Raw genomic sequence first — 14,365 nt, forward strand, 5'->3', positions numbered from 1 at the left:
GAACCCACAATCATGGGCTTCTGGGGTGCCCAAGGGACGCAACTCTGCACAGTGAGTCACGGCGCCTTAGACGACTGGGCCACCCGTGCCCCCTTTATCAGATCGGTTTATCGCATCTATATAAATACACTGTTTCAAAAGGAGGGCATCATGACCTACATGGAATTGTGAGTTTCCACTCTCAGTGTCACATCGCTCTCATTAAAAGAACCAGGCGCGGTCGGGTAGCCTGGTGGTTAAAGCGTTCGCTCATCACGCCGAAGACCCGGGTTCGAATCCTGACATGGGTACAATGTGTGAAGCCCATTTCTGGTGTCCCCCGCCGTGATATTGCTGAAATATTACTAAAAGCGGCGTAAAACTACACTCACTCATATGGACCGCCATACGCCGCCATTGCTTCGTCCAGTCGAAATACGCGACACTAAAACAGCTTTCAAATGAGTGAGTGAGTGAGTTGGGTTTAACGCCGCTTTTAACACTATTCCAGTTATATCGCGGCGTGTCTGCTTAATGTGGGAGAAAAGCCCGAAGTGATGCAGGTCTCAGACGTTTACCACTTCGGTGAAACCCACGAGCACGGGTATGGTGCTGACAAACCTAGGAACATAATCTATAAACAGTACTGTCTGTTATAACGAGGCTAGACCCGTGAAGATTCGGGGTGGAATAGGTCTTCAGCAACCCATGCTTGCCGTAAAATGCGACTAACGGGATCGGGTGGTCAGGCTCGCTGACGTGGTTGATACACGTCATCGATCCCAATTGCGTGGATCGATGCTCATGATGTCAATCACTGGATTGTCTGGTCTAGACTCGATTATTTTATAGACCGCCGTCATATAGCTGGAATATTGCTGAGTGCGGCGTTAAACAACAAACAAACAAACAAACACATTTTCTGTAACGGTACACTCTGGTAGAAAAATCAACCGGCTCAATAATACCTGTTGATGTGCCGTGAGATCTTGACAATAATTTGTAAATTGTTTCATAAATTTTAAACGTATCTCTTCTTAAATGTTAGGTGTTATGACAGTCAAGCCATTTGACAGAGAGGCGATGAGTGTGTGTTGAGATTCCTGTCCCCAGGAAAATGACGGCCACGGCCGTGAATGTCAGGAGATGATCTCTCGCCAGCCACTGGCATCTATGACGTTGATGGATGTCTGTGGAACTCCTTCGTGATCTTCGGTATCTCGTTCTCTACCTTGTCGATTTGTGCCGAATGCTTCGATGTAATTGTCTGGTTGCTATAGGAACGGGTTGAGTGACAGCTCAGACTTGTGTTGGATGTACACAAGCCCTGCCTCGACCTTGACGGGAAACACGTCTTGCTGGAAACAAAATGAACACCGATATTAAAATTGACGCTCGATAAAACTCACCACGCGATCGTGCGTCTTATGATTCTGTGATCTTGTCGTGTCATGAAGTTGGACCATCAATATCTACCGATGGTATGTTATCTAGTTACGGTTATTTTAAGAAGTATTGATCCGCTGGACATACCGATGCAAAGTAGGTCCTCAGGAAACATGTCTGCTGTGGGGTGAGGCCAGTACTTTGACGTGACAAGTTGTAGGGGGAGGGGTGATGTGTGTGTAAAAGAGAGGGGGCCACAGAGAGAGGGGGGCCACAGAGAGAGGGGGGCACAGAGAGGGGGGGGGCGCACAGAGAGAGGGGGGCCACCACAGAGAGAGGGGGCCACAGAAAGAGGGGGGGGCGAAAGAGGGAGGGGGGCCAAAGAGAGAGGGGGGCCACAGAGAGAGGGGGCCACAGAGAGAGGGGGGCCACAGAGAGAGGGGGGCACAGAGGGGGGGGGGGGGGGGGGGCAAAGAGAGAGGGGGGCCAAAGAGACAGGGGGGCCACAGAGAGAGGGGATGGTTCCATCTGGGATACAACCTGAACATCGCCTAGATACAACTGGGATACAACCTGAACACTGCCTAGATACAACTGGGATACAACCTGAACACTGCCTAGATACAACTGGGATACAACCTGAACACCGCCTAGATACAACTGGGATACAACCTGAACACTGCCTAGATACAACTGGGATACAACCTGAACACTGCCTAGATACAACTGGGATACAACCTGAACACTGCCTAGATACAACTGGGATACAACCTGAACACTGCCTAGATACAACTGGGATACAACCTGAACACTGCCTAGATACAACTGGGATACAACCTGAACACCGCCTAGATACAATTGGATACAACCTGAACACTGCCTAGATACAACTGGGATACAACCTGAACACCGCCTGGATACACCTGGGATACAACCTGAACACCGCCTGGATACAACTGAGATACAACCTGAACACCGCCTGGATACAACTGGGATACAACCTGAACACCGCCTGGATACAACTGGGATACAACCTGAACACCGCCTGGATACAACTGGGATACAACCTGAACACCGCCTGGATACAAGTGTGATTCCACAAGCTGCGACATGCGTACGTCCAGTTCGTACTTATGATAAAAAACCCATTTAGAAAAGCTAACGTCATTTCGTTGTTGGAGAAGCAGCGGCGAGACTGAACGTTCGATTGCTACCTTCAAATATGTGCGTAAGTACAGACCTGGCGCTGACAACATTGTGTTGAAGGGGGACATCATGTTAACAACACTATCGTCCATACCAATCAATAGCCATATCAGCTGCTGTTTTGTATCTTTCAAAAAAGTCTCAAAATCTCTCGACTCAGGGCACATCATCGTACTAGAGACGTCATTGCAACACAGTTCTAAAATGATTCATTAAATTCCACTACCTCGTCATGTCAGTAATTGTTAGTGCAGTTTATACCTTGGCTGACATATCGTCCACAGACTCGTGAAAATCTGGGGTAGAATAGGTCTTCAGCAACCAATGATTGCTGTAAAAGGTGACCATGCTTGTCGTAAGAGGCGACTAACGGGATCTGGAGGTCAGGCTCACTGACTTCGTTAATGCATGTCATCGTGTCCCAATTGCGTGGATCGATGCTCATGATGTCAATCACTGGATTGTCTGTCCAGATTTGATTTTTAACAGACCGCCGTCATATAGGTGGAATATTGCTGAGTGCGGCGGTAAGCAACAAACAAACAAACCATCGTAAAGGCCCTATGTAACGACTCTCATATAGACGGGTTCCTGACAATCGATACGCTGCGTCATCTTTACGATCTGTTATTTTAGGTCTTATTGCGAGTAATCATTAAACGGTGACACGCTTGGGGCCTCCTTTATTGACGCATTGGGCAGAATTGTGAATAGTTTAGTAGTCGTTGTTTACAAATATGCAATAGACGACAGAGACGCATCGTCTGGCACTTCCACGTGACAGATTGGCATATTGTGAAACGCTTATTCTGATTTGACGTCACGACCATCATAACTAGACACGTGAGTGACAGCTCCCAACACGTGGCGCCCGTGCAAGTCTGTCTGTCTCCGCAGTTACATGTCACGTGACATTGGAGGTGACGTCACACGCCCTGACGAGGTCAGTAGACAGACCGGTTTACAGTCTGTTCCTGTCTTGGAGGATAAACACCATCGCAGCGTTCTTGTTTGTTTGTTTTGTTTACTTGCATTTTACGCTGCACTCAGCAGTAAACCAGCTATTGACAGCCGCCGGGACCAGACATCCTAGTGATTGATATTATGAGCAACGTCCTAGGCCGTCGGAGTACGCTGACAGGCAATGGACCAAGATCCCTGAAGATCACTGACCGCCCGATCCCTGAAGGTCACTGACCGCCCGATCCCTGAAGGTCACTGACCGCCCGATCCCTGAAGGTCACTGACCGCCCGATCCCTGAAGGTCACTGAACGCCCGATCCCTGAAGGTCACTGACCGCCCGATCCCTGAAGGTCACTGAACGCCCGATCCCTGAAGGTCACTGACCGCCCAATCCCTGAAGTCACCTCTCACGACCAGCATAGGTTGCTTGGGATCAATTCCTACCTGGAATCGTGGTCCCTGGGTATAACTTTGAATGAATGTTACATGCGTTTGACATGATGCAGAAGTCAAAGGGTGTGTCTGAACTCACAACACAACTTATGTTTTTGGATACTTTCCCGACACTGGTGAAAGTTTCCCGACAGTATTTATAGTTTTACCGACAGTATTGATAGTTTCCCAACACTACTGACAACTGATAATTTCCCAACACGGTTTGTAGTTTCTTGAAACTGTTAAAATGTTTCCTGAGACACACACACACACACACACGCACACAAACACAACACAACAAACACAGAGACGCACACACACATATATACACACACACATATACAGACACCCCACACACGCAGACACACACACAAACACCACAGACACACAAACACGCACATTCACCACACACATACACACAGACAGACAGGCACAACGCACACCACACAGACAGACACCACACACCACAGAGACACACGCAGACACCACATGGAGACCACACTGATACAGACACCACACACACAGACACCACACACATACAGACAAACAGACGCCGCACCACATACAAAAACAGACTCACAAGACAGAGACACCAAACACAGACACCACACACAGACCACACACACAGACACCACACACATACACCACACAAACACCACACACACAACACACAGACACCACACGCACAACACACAAACACCACACACACAACACACAGACACCACACACATACAGACAAACAGACGCCGCACCACATACACAAACAGACTCACAAGACAGAGACACCACACACAGACACCACACACAGACACCACACACATACACCACACAACACACAGACACCACACACAGACACCACACACATACACCACACAACACACAGACACCACACACATACACCACACACAGACACCACACACAGACACCACACACAGACACCACACACACACACACACACCACACACAGACACACACCACACAGACACCACACACACACACACACACACCACACACACACACACCACACACAGACACCACACACAGACACACACCACACACAGACACCACACACACACACACACACACACACACCACACACACACACCACACACAGACACCACACACCAACACCACACACAGACACCACACACATACAGACCACACACACACACACAACACACAGACACCACACACATACACCACACAAACACCACACACAGACACCACACACAGACACCACACACACACACACACACAACACACACACACACCACACACACACACCACACACACACCACACAAACACCAGACACCACACACAGACACCACACACACACACAGACACCACACACACACACCACACACACACACCACACACAGACACCACACACCAACACCACACACAGACACCACACACATACAGACCACACACACACACACAACACACAGACACCATACACACACACAACGCACAGACCACACACACAGACACCACACACAGACCACACACAGACACCACACACAGACCACACACAGACACCACACACAGACACCACACAGACACCACACACAGACACCACACACAGACCACACACAGACACCACACACAGACCACACACAGACACCACACACAGACACCACACACAGACCACACACAGACACCACACACAGACCACACACAGACACCACACACAGACACCACACACAGACCACACACAGACACCACACACAGACACCACACACAGACCACACACAGACACCACACACAGACCACACACACACACAGACCACACACAGACACCACACACACACACATACACACATACACACATACACAAACAGACAGCAGTTTCCCCCTCTCGTTCAGGTTTCTATAGATGTCCTGCTGGGGAGAAGTCGGAGTCGGGTATCAGCAACTCCTTCACGTCGTCTTACCTCCAGTCCGATTTCGTTCTTCCCGGTCTTCAGGTCAAACATGTAGGCGTGCCAGGGACACATCACGTGACACTTTCCCTTGTAATCCTCGATCTGACCTTGAAACAGCGGGCCCCCTACAGCACACGGAAAAACACTGAGTGAGTGAGTGAGTGAGTGAGTGAGTGACAGTGAGTGAGTGAGTGAGTGAGTGAGAGTGTCTTTGTATCATAGACATCGACACTCTTGGATACAAGTTAAAATCTCGGCAAGTCTCGGCGTTTGAAACTTTTATCAACTCGTTTTGATGTAGTTTTATACCTCGTCAAAAGTATCGCTCAACCGAGATGTTTTGATAATTAAGAATTGACTTCCACTTTGAGTGAGTTCACTGGAGTATGCAGCTTTATAGAGCGATGGCCAAACTGTATGAACGTCGGAGCTTGTCACTGTTGTTAATTCTTTCCGAGGCTAGGGAGTTAACTGACTTTAAAAGTCCAGTTTCCACCCTTGCCGAACTAGGCTGGAATTACTGGGTTCGATCGTAGCGCCACAAGTGGCTATCACCAGTTATGTCCCGTCTAAGCCTCTCCTATGGACCAATCAGATTCCACCTCTTGTATCACTTGCGTTTGCTTCACACAAAATGGTGGCGCCCGGTCAGGACGATCTGATCGATAATCAAGATATATATTGTGATAAAACGGGTCTTACATCGCGAAATGCATCAAATCACGTGAGGACCTTGAATAAAAACGTGAAAAGATTTGGAAAATATCTGCTGAAAACGAGTTGGCGGTGCACATGCATTGCAAATCCTGCAATCGACCGAAATCTGCACGACAGTTAACGAACCGGATTTCTATTTCGGTGCGCGATTTTGATTGGACTATGCATAGACTCGTTAGTCCAGCCAAAATATAACTCCATAATACCAGCCTAGTTCGGCAAGGGTGGAAACTGGACTTTATAGTCAGTTAACTCCCTTGCATCGGGAAGATGCTGTTGCTAATACTGCGGTAATTTGGATGTGCTTTTCTTCGTTTTGTTCTCCAGGATGGGTTGTACCGAGGATATCTTTGAACGGGCTTGCAATCAAACTCTGACTTATCCCAATGTATGCTAAAACGTTGAGTTCAATATTAAAGGGTCTGAATGATGAGAAACATATATTCGTGCTGGGGAATCCCCAGGGGTTTCCCCAGGAATGTGGAAGTAGTCCGTCAGTGTTTCCGTCATTTCAAGAACACGGTCTCGTGAAAAACGTATGGACGTCAAATTTTGTCGTTCATTCACTTATGAACGTCAATTTCGCGGTCATGTGACCGACCTCTCGTCCAAAGGAAAAGCTGGACATCGTGTAAACTCCCCATACAAAAAGTATACAGAAAATGGACGGGTAAGGGGAAGTTGGCAAGCGAAACAAGAGCAGTGAAAAGTGACACTTAACATCAAATAAGATGATAATTTTATAAAAGGGCATTAGCAGAGAAGAAAAACATCTTTATTCGTCAGCGACTATGAGGAATGCCACTGGGGATAAACAGAGGCTGGTATGGTAACTGTCAGGAATGAGATGAGATCAACACCTGTCTTAGTAACGCTGTACCTTTGTCAGTAAGATGATCAATACAGTGGAAGTCAATACCTGGTGAAGCCAACCCTAGACGATCACATCCGCAAGACGTCCCATGCTCAAAATCAGACGCCTGATCCTCAACTGAGGGATGTGTTGCAATTCCTGCAATGCCTGGCTCAATTCTTGGAGATTCTGTACTTGGGGGCCCCAGGCTCTGACCCTATGTCCCAACTGATCCTGAGTCTCAGTGGCGTTGTTCTGGAGATGGTCAGTAGGTGCTCGGCGGGACCGGGTTTTGCCCATGAAGACAGGAAGGAGGGACAACACAATGCTATCTTGGTGCCTTTGTCCCCTGAACTGTGACCACATCAAGTTTACAATCAAAGGAACAACATCTCCATACCATCACTGAGCCGCCACCACACGTCACTGTTTCCTTGATGTTGTGCTGATAAGAAGATGTTCCTCGTTGCCTCCAGGCACAAGTCCTGCCATCAGTGTGATGAAAATAAAATCCTCCTCCATGACCTCAAGTTCGAGTGAGTGAGTGAGTTGGGTTTAACGCCGCTTTTTTTAACATTATTCCAGTTATATCACGGCGTGTCAGCTTAATGTGGGAGGAAAGCCCGAAGTGATGCAGGTCTCAGACGTTTACCACTTCGGTGAAACCCACGAGCACGGGTATGGTGCTGACAAACCTAGAAACATAATCGGGGCGAACCGGGATTCGAACCCACAATGATAGGTTTCTGGCGTGCCCACGGGACGCAACTCTGCACAGCGAATCGCGGCACCTTAGACGACTGGGCCACCCGTGCCCCCACCTCAAGTTCGAAAAGCTCGACCTGACACCAGGCTACCCGGCCCTGCGTGTGTTGGGGTGAGAGGAGTGGACGTCCTATTGGTCATCTGGCCTTAATCCTGCTGTTTTCAGTCGACGCCTGGTGGCGGTAAGGGACACTGTTGTGTGTATGACAGTGATGACGAAGAACACTGCAAGTTGAAGTTAGCAGCCGTTGGCTGACGTAGAAGGATCCTGTGCTTCCTGTCTCTGGTCTTCTGTGGACGTCCTGATCTCGGCAGGTCTCTCCAGTCAATGTGTGTTTTCTAATGAGTCGATTGATTTTTGTATGATTAATGTTCAACACGGTGACAATAGCCCGTGGTTCATGCCAGTGATTTGCGATCTTTGATTTTCTGGGATTGTACACCTAGGCATTACAGTTAAACCGTTCTAAATTGGTGGAATTTTCATTAAAGACAAAAAAAATATGGCAGTAAAGATGCACAAACGTTCTGACTTTAAACAAGAATTTCTCTACAGAGACCCCTGAGGTGTGCATACGGCTCGGATAAACGTACCCACAAGATTCGGGAGTCCAGATGGCTATAACTCTGCATGCAGATGTGTCAACACAGTGTACCATTTGAAAATCTCTACATTGAAAATTTAACTCGCAATTACACTTAAAATTTGGTGGTGCGATACTTTTGACGAGGTGTGTATTTGACATGATTTGGTTGGTTGGTTTGTTGTTTAACGCCGCATTCAGCAATATTCAAGCTATATGACGACGGTCTGTAAATAATCGAGTCTGGACCAGACAATCCAGTGATTAATATCATGAGCATCGATCCATGCAATTGGGATCGATGACATGCATCAACCACGTCAGCGAGCCTGACCACCCGATCCCGTTTGTCTCCTTTTACGACAAGCATAGTCGCCTTTTACGGCAAGCATGGGTTGCTGAAGACCTATTCTACCCCGGATCTTTACGGGTCGTATTTGACATGAAAAGACATTCGGGTGAGATCCTCCATATGTCATCACTTTCTCACATTCCCGCGTATAATACTAAATATGATATCTCTAATGCGAAAAATGTATTTACGAAATCATTTTGTGCCAAATACATAACCTCTGGACAGGTCACGTGAGTGACAGGTGATCATGTGACAAGTGATCTCTGTGCACAGGTGTAAACCTGCTCCACACACAGCCACGGGGTAATGAGATAACTCCCCCCCCCCCCCCCCCCCCCCTACACACACACACACACACACACCCTCGAATCAATATAACAAGTGAGGGATATATTGGAAGGATAATTGGTTGCCATGGATACCATTATACAGTTAGCTGTACCTTGTCAGCAACATTGTGTTATTACGAGAGCGATCTGAGGAGGGGATGCGGTTGTCATGGTGAGGAGGCGGGGGGTAGTGGGAATACTTCTTTGACAGCTCAATTTACAAAACTGTGAATTTTGTTTTCTATTTATGATCGTACATATTTTGAGGCATGGTGTGTGTGGTGTTCATTTGTGATAAGGAGTGAGTGAGTGAGTGGTTTAACGGCGCTTTGCACAGTATTCACGGCGTGTGAGTTTGATGTAGGAGAATATGCAAAGTGATACCGCTACAGACATTTACCGCTTCTGCGAAACCCATGAGCAAGGGTATGGTGCTAACAAACCCAGAAACATGATCAGTACAAACCGGAATTCGCCCCATGGAAGTGTCTGGCACACGGAAGTGTCTGAGTGTCTGGGACATGGTAGTGTCTGGCACACGCTAGTGCTTGGCACACGGTAGTGTCTGGTGTCTGGTACACGGTAGTGTCTGGCACAGCAAAGGTGCGTGTCTCTGCACAATGAAATGCCTCGCCTCCCACAACTAAGCGTGGTGCCTAACTAGGTCGCCATGTCGCTTAACAAAACTATCCATAAGTCTGACCGATTAATGAGAGAAACCAAATTAAACGAAGACCATGTACACGATAAGCCTATCATTTCCGTACATCTATTGATAAGACGAACCCGTTAATTTCCAATCCACGCCTTGCGGTGAGTCATGGCCAGTCTATTATCACCAGCTGGTGCCAGCCTACCTGACATTATACATGAGAGAACACGGACACTGAATAAATGGTGATCTGCGTGGATTGAAAATGATATCATATCATAAATTGAATTGAATATTGTTTTACGTTTATGGAGGTGCAAACCGCTAAGCAGAATCCTGTCGGTTTTACGCTCATAACTCCATAACCGTAAACATATACTCTTCCAAAAAAGAAACTTGACATAGATGTAAAACCACTTTTTGCCAAATATCTTAAATAATTACATTAAATTAGAACCAGATAAGTCAAACAGAAAGATGATCTGTCTATAATTCGCGAAAAAACATGCAAAGCACATAAACGTAGCGTTTGGGGATCAATTTTACAGCTTCATCCAAACGCAACCGCCTGTAGAAAACGTGCAGCACAGGATCCTGCATTTAGTCATGCAGGCCCCCCTGCTGAATTGGTATTGAAATCCACATCAACGGCTGTTCATACAGCCCTTATAACGGCAGTAGAGGCGGTGACAGAATGCCAAGACTGAATGCAGCTCAACGGAACAACGCCATTGGGAGATTACAAGCTGGAGCAACTCAGCAAGAAGTGGCCAGGCACTTTGGCGTATCCAGACAGACAATCTCCGCACTGTGGACCCGATACAACAACACCAACAGAGTTGACGACAGACCAAGGTCAGGAAGACCAAGGGTGACAACCCAAACACAAGATCGATAAATCCGGCTGCGACACCCCCGAGACCGCATTACCAAAGCCACGTCTACAACCAAACAGATCCCTGGGGTACGCAGAATATCAGATCAAACAGACTGAGGGAGGCTGGACTTTTTGCACGAAGACCTGTTCGACGTCATGTATTGACCCCACGTCATCTGGCGGACCGTCTGCTTTGGTGCCAACAGAGGGTTAGATGGGCACGTGCAAGGTGGAGAAATGTACTGTTTACTAACGAGTCCCGTTTCCTACTCACACGTGCTGATGGGCGCGCACGTGTCTACAGACGTCGGAGTGAAAGTTAAGCCCCCAACTGTGTGCAGCTGGTTGTCACATTTGGCGGCGGGAGTGTCATGGTATGGGCCTGAATTCATCACGGTGGTAGGACGCCTCTCGTGCATGTGGCAGGTGCATTGACAGGTGTGCGTTACAGAGACTTGATCCTACAGCCTTACGTTCTTCCTCACGTCAACGTTCATGGCGGACAGTTCCAGCAGGACAACGCTCGACCGCATATTGCATGTGTTTGTCAGGACTTCCTACAGCATAACAACATCTAGACATTACCTTGGCCAGCCCGGTCACCAGATTTGTCCCCGATTGAGCATCTGTGGGACGAGTTGGATCGACGCGTTTGGTGAAGGAATCCACCGCCCACAACACTTCCGGCGCTTCTTGATGCACTTCAGCATGAATGGCAGCACATCCAACAGCGTGTTATTGACAACTTGATTGCATCTATGGGTCGTCGGTGTCAAGCGGTGATTGATGCACGTGGTGGGCACAACCGATACTGACAGTTTCTGTACCCCTGTGACATGAACTGTATCGTGTACGTGTGTCTGTCTAGGTGACACGATTAATGTTTTGAACATTGTGTACATTGATCTTCAAACAGTGTTTCAATTATGGTTTCTGTGTCCTATTTTGAAACAATCGCATTATATTACATTTTGAAAGTCAGTGTCAAGTTTCTTTTTTTGAAGAGTATATATTACGACAAGAATAATACCTCCACACAATACGTAAACAGATATTGTGAAACATTGCTGTTATCACATCCCTTCCTCGACAACACTTCCTCCATGAGAACTTCCCGGAACTTCGGCGTTAACGCAGAAATAATCCCTTCCCCGGGGACTGGCGCGAGTTTGTCGTTATTTCCGTGCTGCACGAGCGTGTTGTTATTTCCCGTGCTGCACGAGCGTGCCGTTATTTCCCGTCCTGCACGAGCTTGCCGTTATTTCCCGTCCTGCACGAGAATGTCGTTATTTCCCGCCCAGCACGAGCCTGACATTATTTCCCATGCAGCACGATCCTGTTGTTATTTCCCGTGCTGCACGAGGACATGTCACATGACTTATCTCATTAACACACCAATCACCGCTCGTAGATATATACTCAACAACAAAAGTTCCTGTGACACCAATATTTTAGTGTATTTTTCAAAGAAGTAAAGTTTGGTTTTCAGTATTGTAGTACATGTATGGAATCAAGTCACAAAAAAGCAACTGCTACAGAAAAGCATGCATTCCATGCAAAAGTTGACTTTTATGCAAGCCCGATGCATTTCACTACCCAAGAATGGGTATAAAAAAATGTGCGTTAACGGGATTCCATATGCATTGTTAAGCATCGTGCTGACAACAACCACTCAGAAAAAAAAAAAAAAAATACGCAATTATTCAACATTACGAAATGCCACGCCTGTCCGAAAATGAGCGTCTGCTAGCCATTGATATGCTTGAAGCAGGGTCGAGTCAACGTGATGCTGCAAGACAATTTAACGTCCACAGAAACACCATTTGGTGTTTATGGCAACGTTGGCAACAGACGAATGCAGTCAGAGACCATCCTCGGAGTGGCAGACCACCGGTAACCAATAATCGACAAGACAACTGGATTCGAACAACACACCTAAGAAATCGATTCCAGCCAAGCAACAGTGACTGCAAGAAGCATCCCTGGCCTTCGACGAATATCTTCATAAACCGTACGTCGCCGCCTCAGATGTGCAGGGATTGTCGCCAGAAGACCCGCCAGACGTCCCATTTTGACAGGAAACCACCGTCAAGCACGTCTACAGTGGTGCAGACAGGGTCTACGCTGGACGGACTTGCAGTAGGGACAAGTTCTATTCACTGACGAGTCTCGTTTTCACCTCAGCCACAGCGATGGACGGTTTCGAGTGTACCGACGTCGAGGTGAACGTTACGTCAAGAATTGGGTCATGGAAGAAGATCGGTTCGGGGGCGGCAGCGTTGTGGTAATGGGTGGGATTACAGCAAGACAGAGGACCCGTTTGATAGTGGTAGAGGGAAATCTCACAGACAGCGCTACCGCGACGAGATCATCGGCCCTGTTGTTCTACCATTTTTGCGTCGTCATGGCCAAGGCATTACCTTTCAACATGACAACGCTCGGCCTCATATTGCTCGACTTGTTCAGGATGCTCTTCAACAAAACAATGTGAATGTCATACTCTGGTCGGCTCGCTCCCTTGATCTCTCACCAATCGAGCACATGTGGGATGAGATGGATCGGCGCCTTCGACGTCGACCACGTGTTCCACAGACACTCCAGGAACTTCGAAACATGCTCCAGCAGATATGGACAGATATCCCACAGGACTTTGTGCGACGCCTGGTCCATTCCATGAGACGAAGATGTGTTGCTTGCATCGCAACAAGAGGTGGACACACACTATTGATTTGTAAATTGACATTTTGGCATTTTCATGGTTTTTTTAATGAAATCACGCATTTTCTGAAGTCAGTATGGCAAATTAAACCATTTGAACACCTACAGTCTTTTATCTGTTGCAAACCGAAATTGTTTCAGATTTGGTAAAAATAATAACTTTGCATTAAATCTTATTAAATGTCACAGGAACTTTTGTTGTTCAGTATAGTTTATATAACGGTCCATGTATACGTGAAATAAGTGTATAGGATGAGTGAGTGAGTGAGTTGTGTTTAACGCCGCTTTTAAGTTTTCCAGTTATATCGCGGCCTGTCAGCTTAATGTGGGAGGAAAGCCCCAAGTAATGTAGGTTTTAGACGTATACCACTTCTGCAAAACCCACGAGCACGGGTATGGTGCTGACAAACCTAGAAACATACTCGGGGCGAACCGGGATTCGAACCGACAATCATAGGTTTCTGGCGTACGCAAGGGACGCAACACTGCACAGCGAATCGCGGCGCCTTAGACGACTGGATCGATTTAGTTTATAAGCAGTCCCAACCAGCATCAACGGTAAATGCATCTCACCGCCTCGGGAGAGTATTTAGAGTTACCATGGAAACCAAGAAAGAAC

The 14,365-nt window shown here is 47.4% G+C and overlaps 1 protein-coding gene across 1 annotated transcript in view; it reads right to left on the reverse strand.

Annotated features, from left to right (window-relative positions):
- Positions 1 to 781: 781 nt before the first annotated feature.
- Positions 782 to 14,365, reverse strand: part of LOC124121000 — a 50,305-nt gene continuing 36,721 nt past the window's right edge. Inside the window, exons 2-3 of the mRNA XM_046483944.2 lie at positions 5,906 to 6,021; positions 782 to 1,337 (exon numbers count right to left, since the gene is read on the reverse strand). Of these exons, the coding sequence (XP_046339900.2) occupies positions 1,254 to 1,337; positions 5,906 to 6,021 (200 nt within the window). The 3' untranslated portion in view covers positions 782 to 1,253. The remainder of the gene's footprint in view (positions 1,338 to 5,905; positions 6,022 to 14,365) is intronic.

This window comes from Haliotis rufescens, unplaced genomic scaffold (assembly GCF_023055435.1).
Source record: "Haliotis rufescens isolate VD_foot unplaced genomic scaffold, xgHalRufe1.0.p SCAF_14, whole genome shotgun sequence".
Lineage (NCBI taxonomy): Eukaryota > Metazoa > Mollusca > Gastropoda > Lepetellida > Haliotidae > Haliotis > Haliotis rufescens.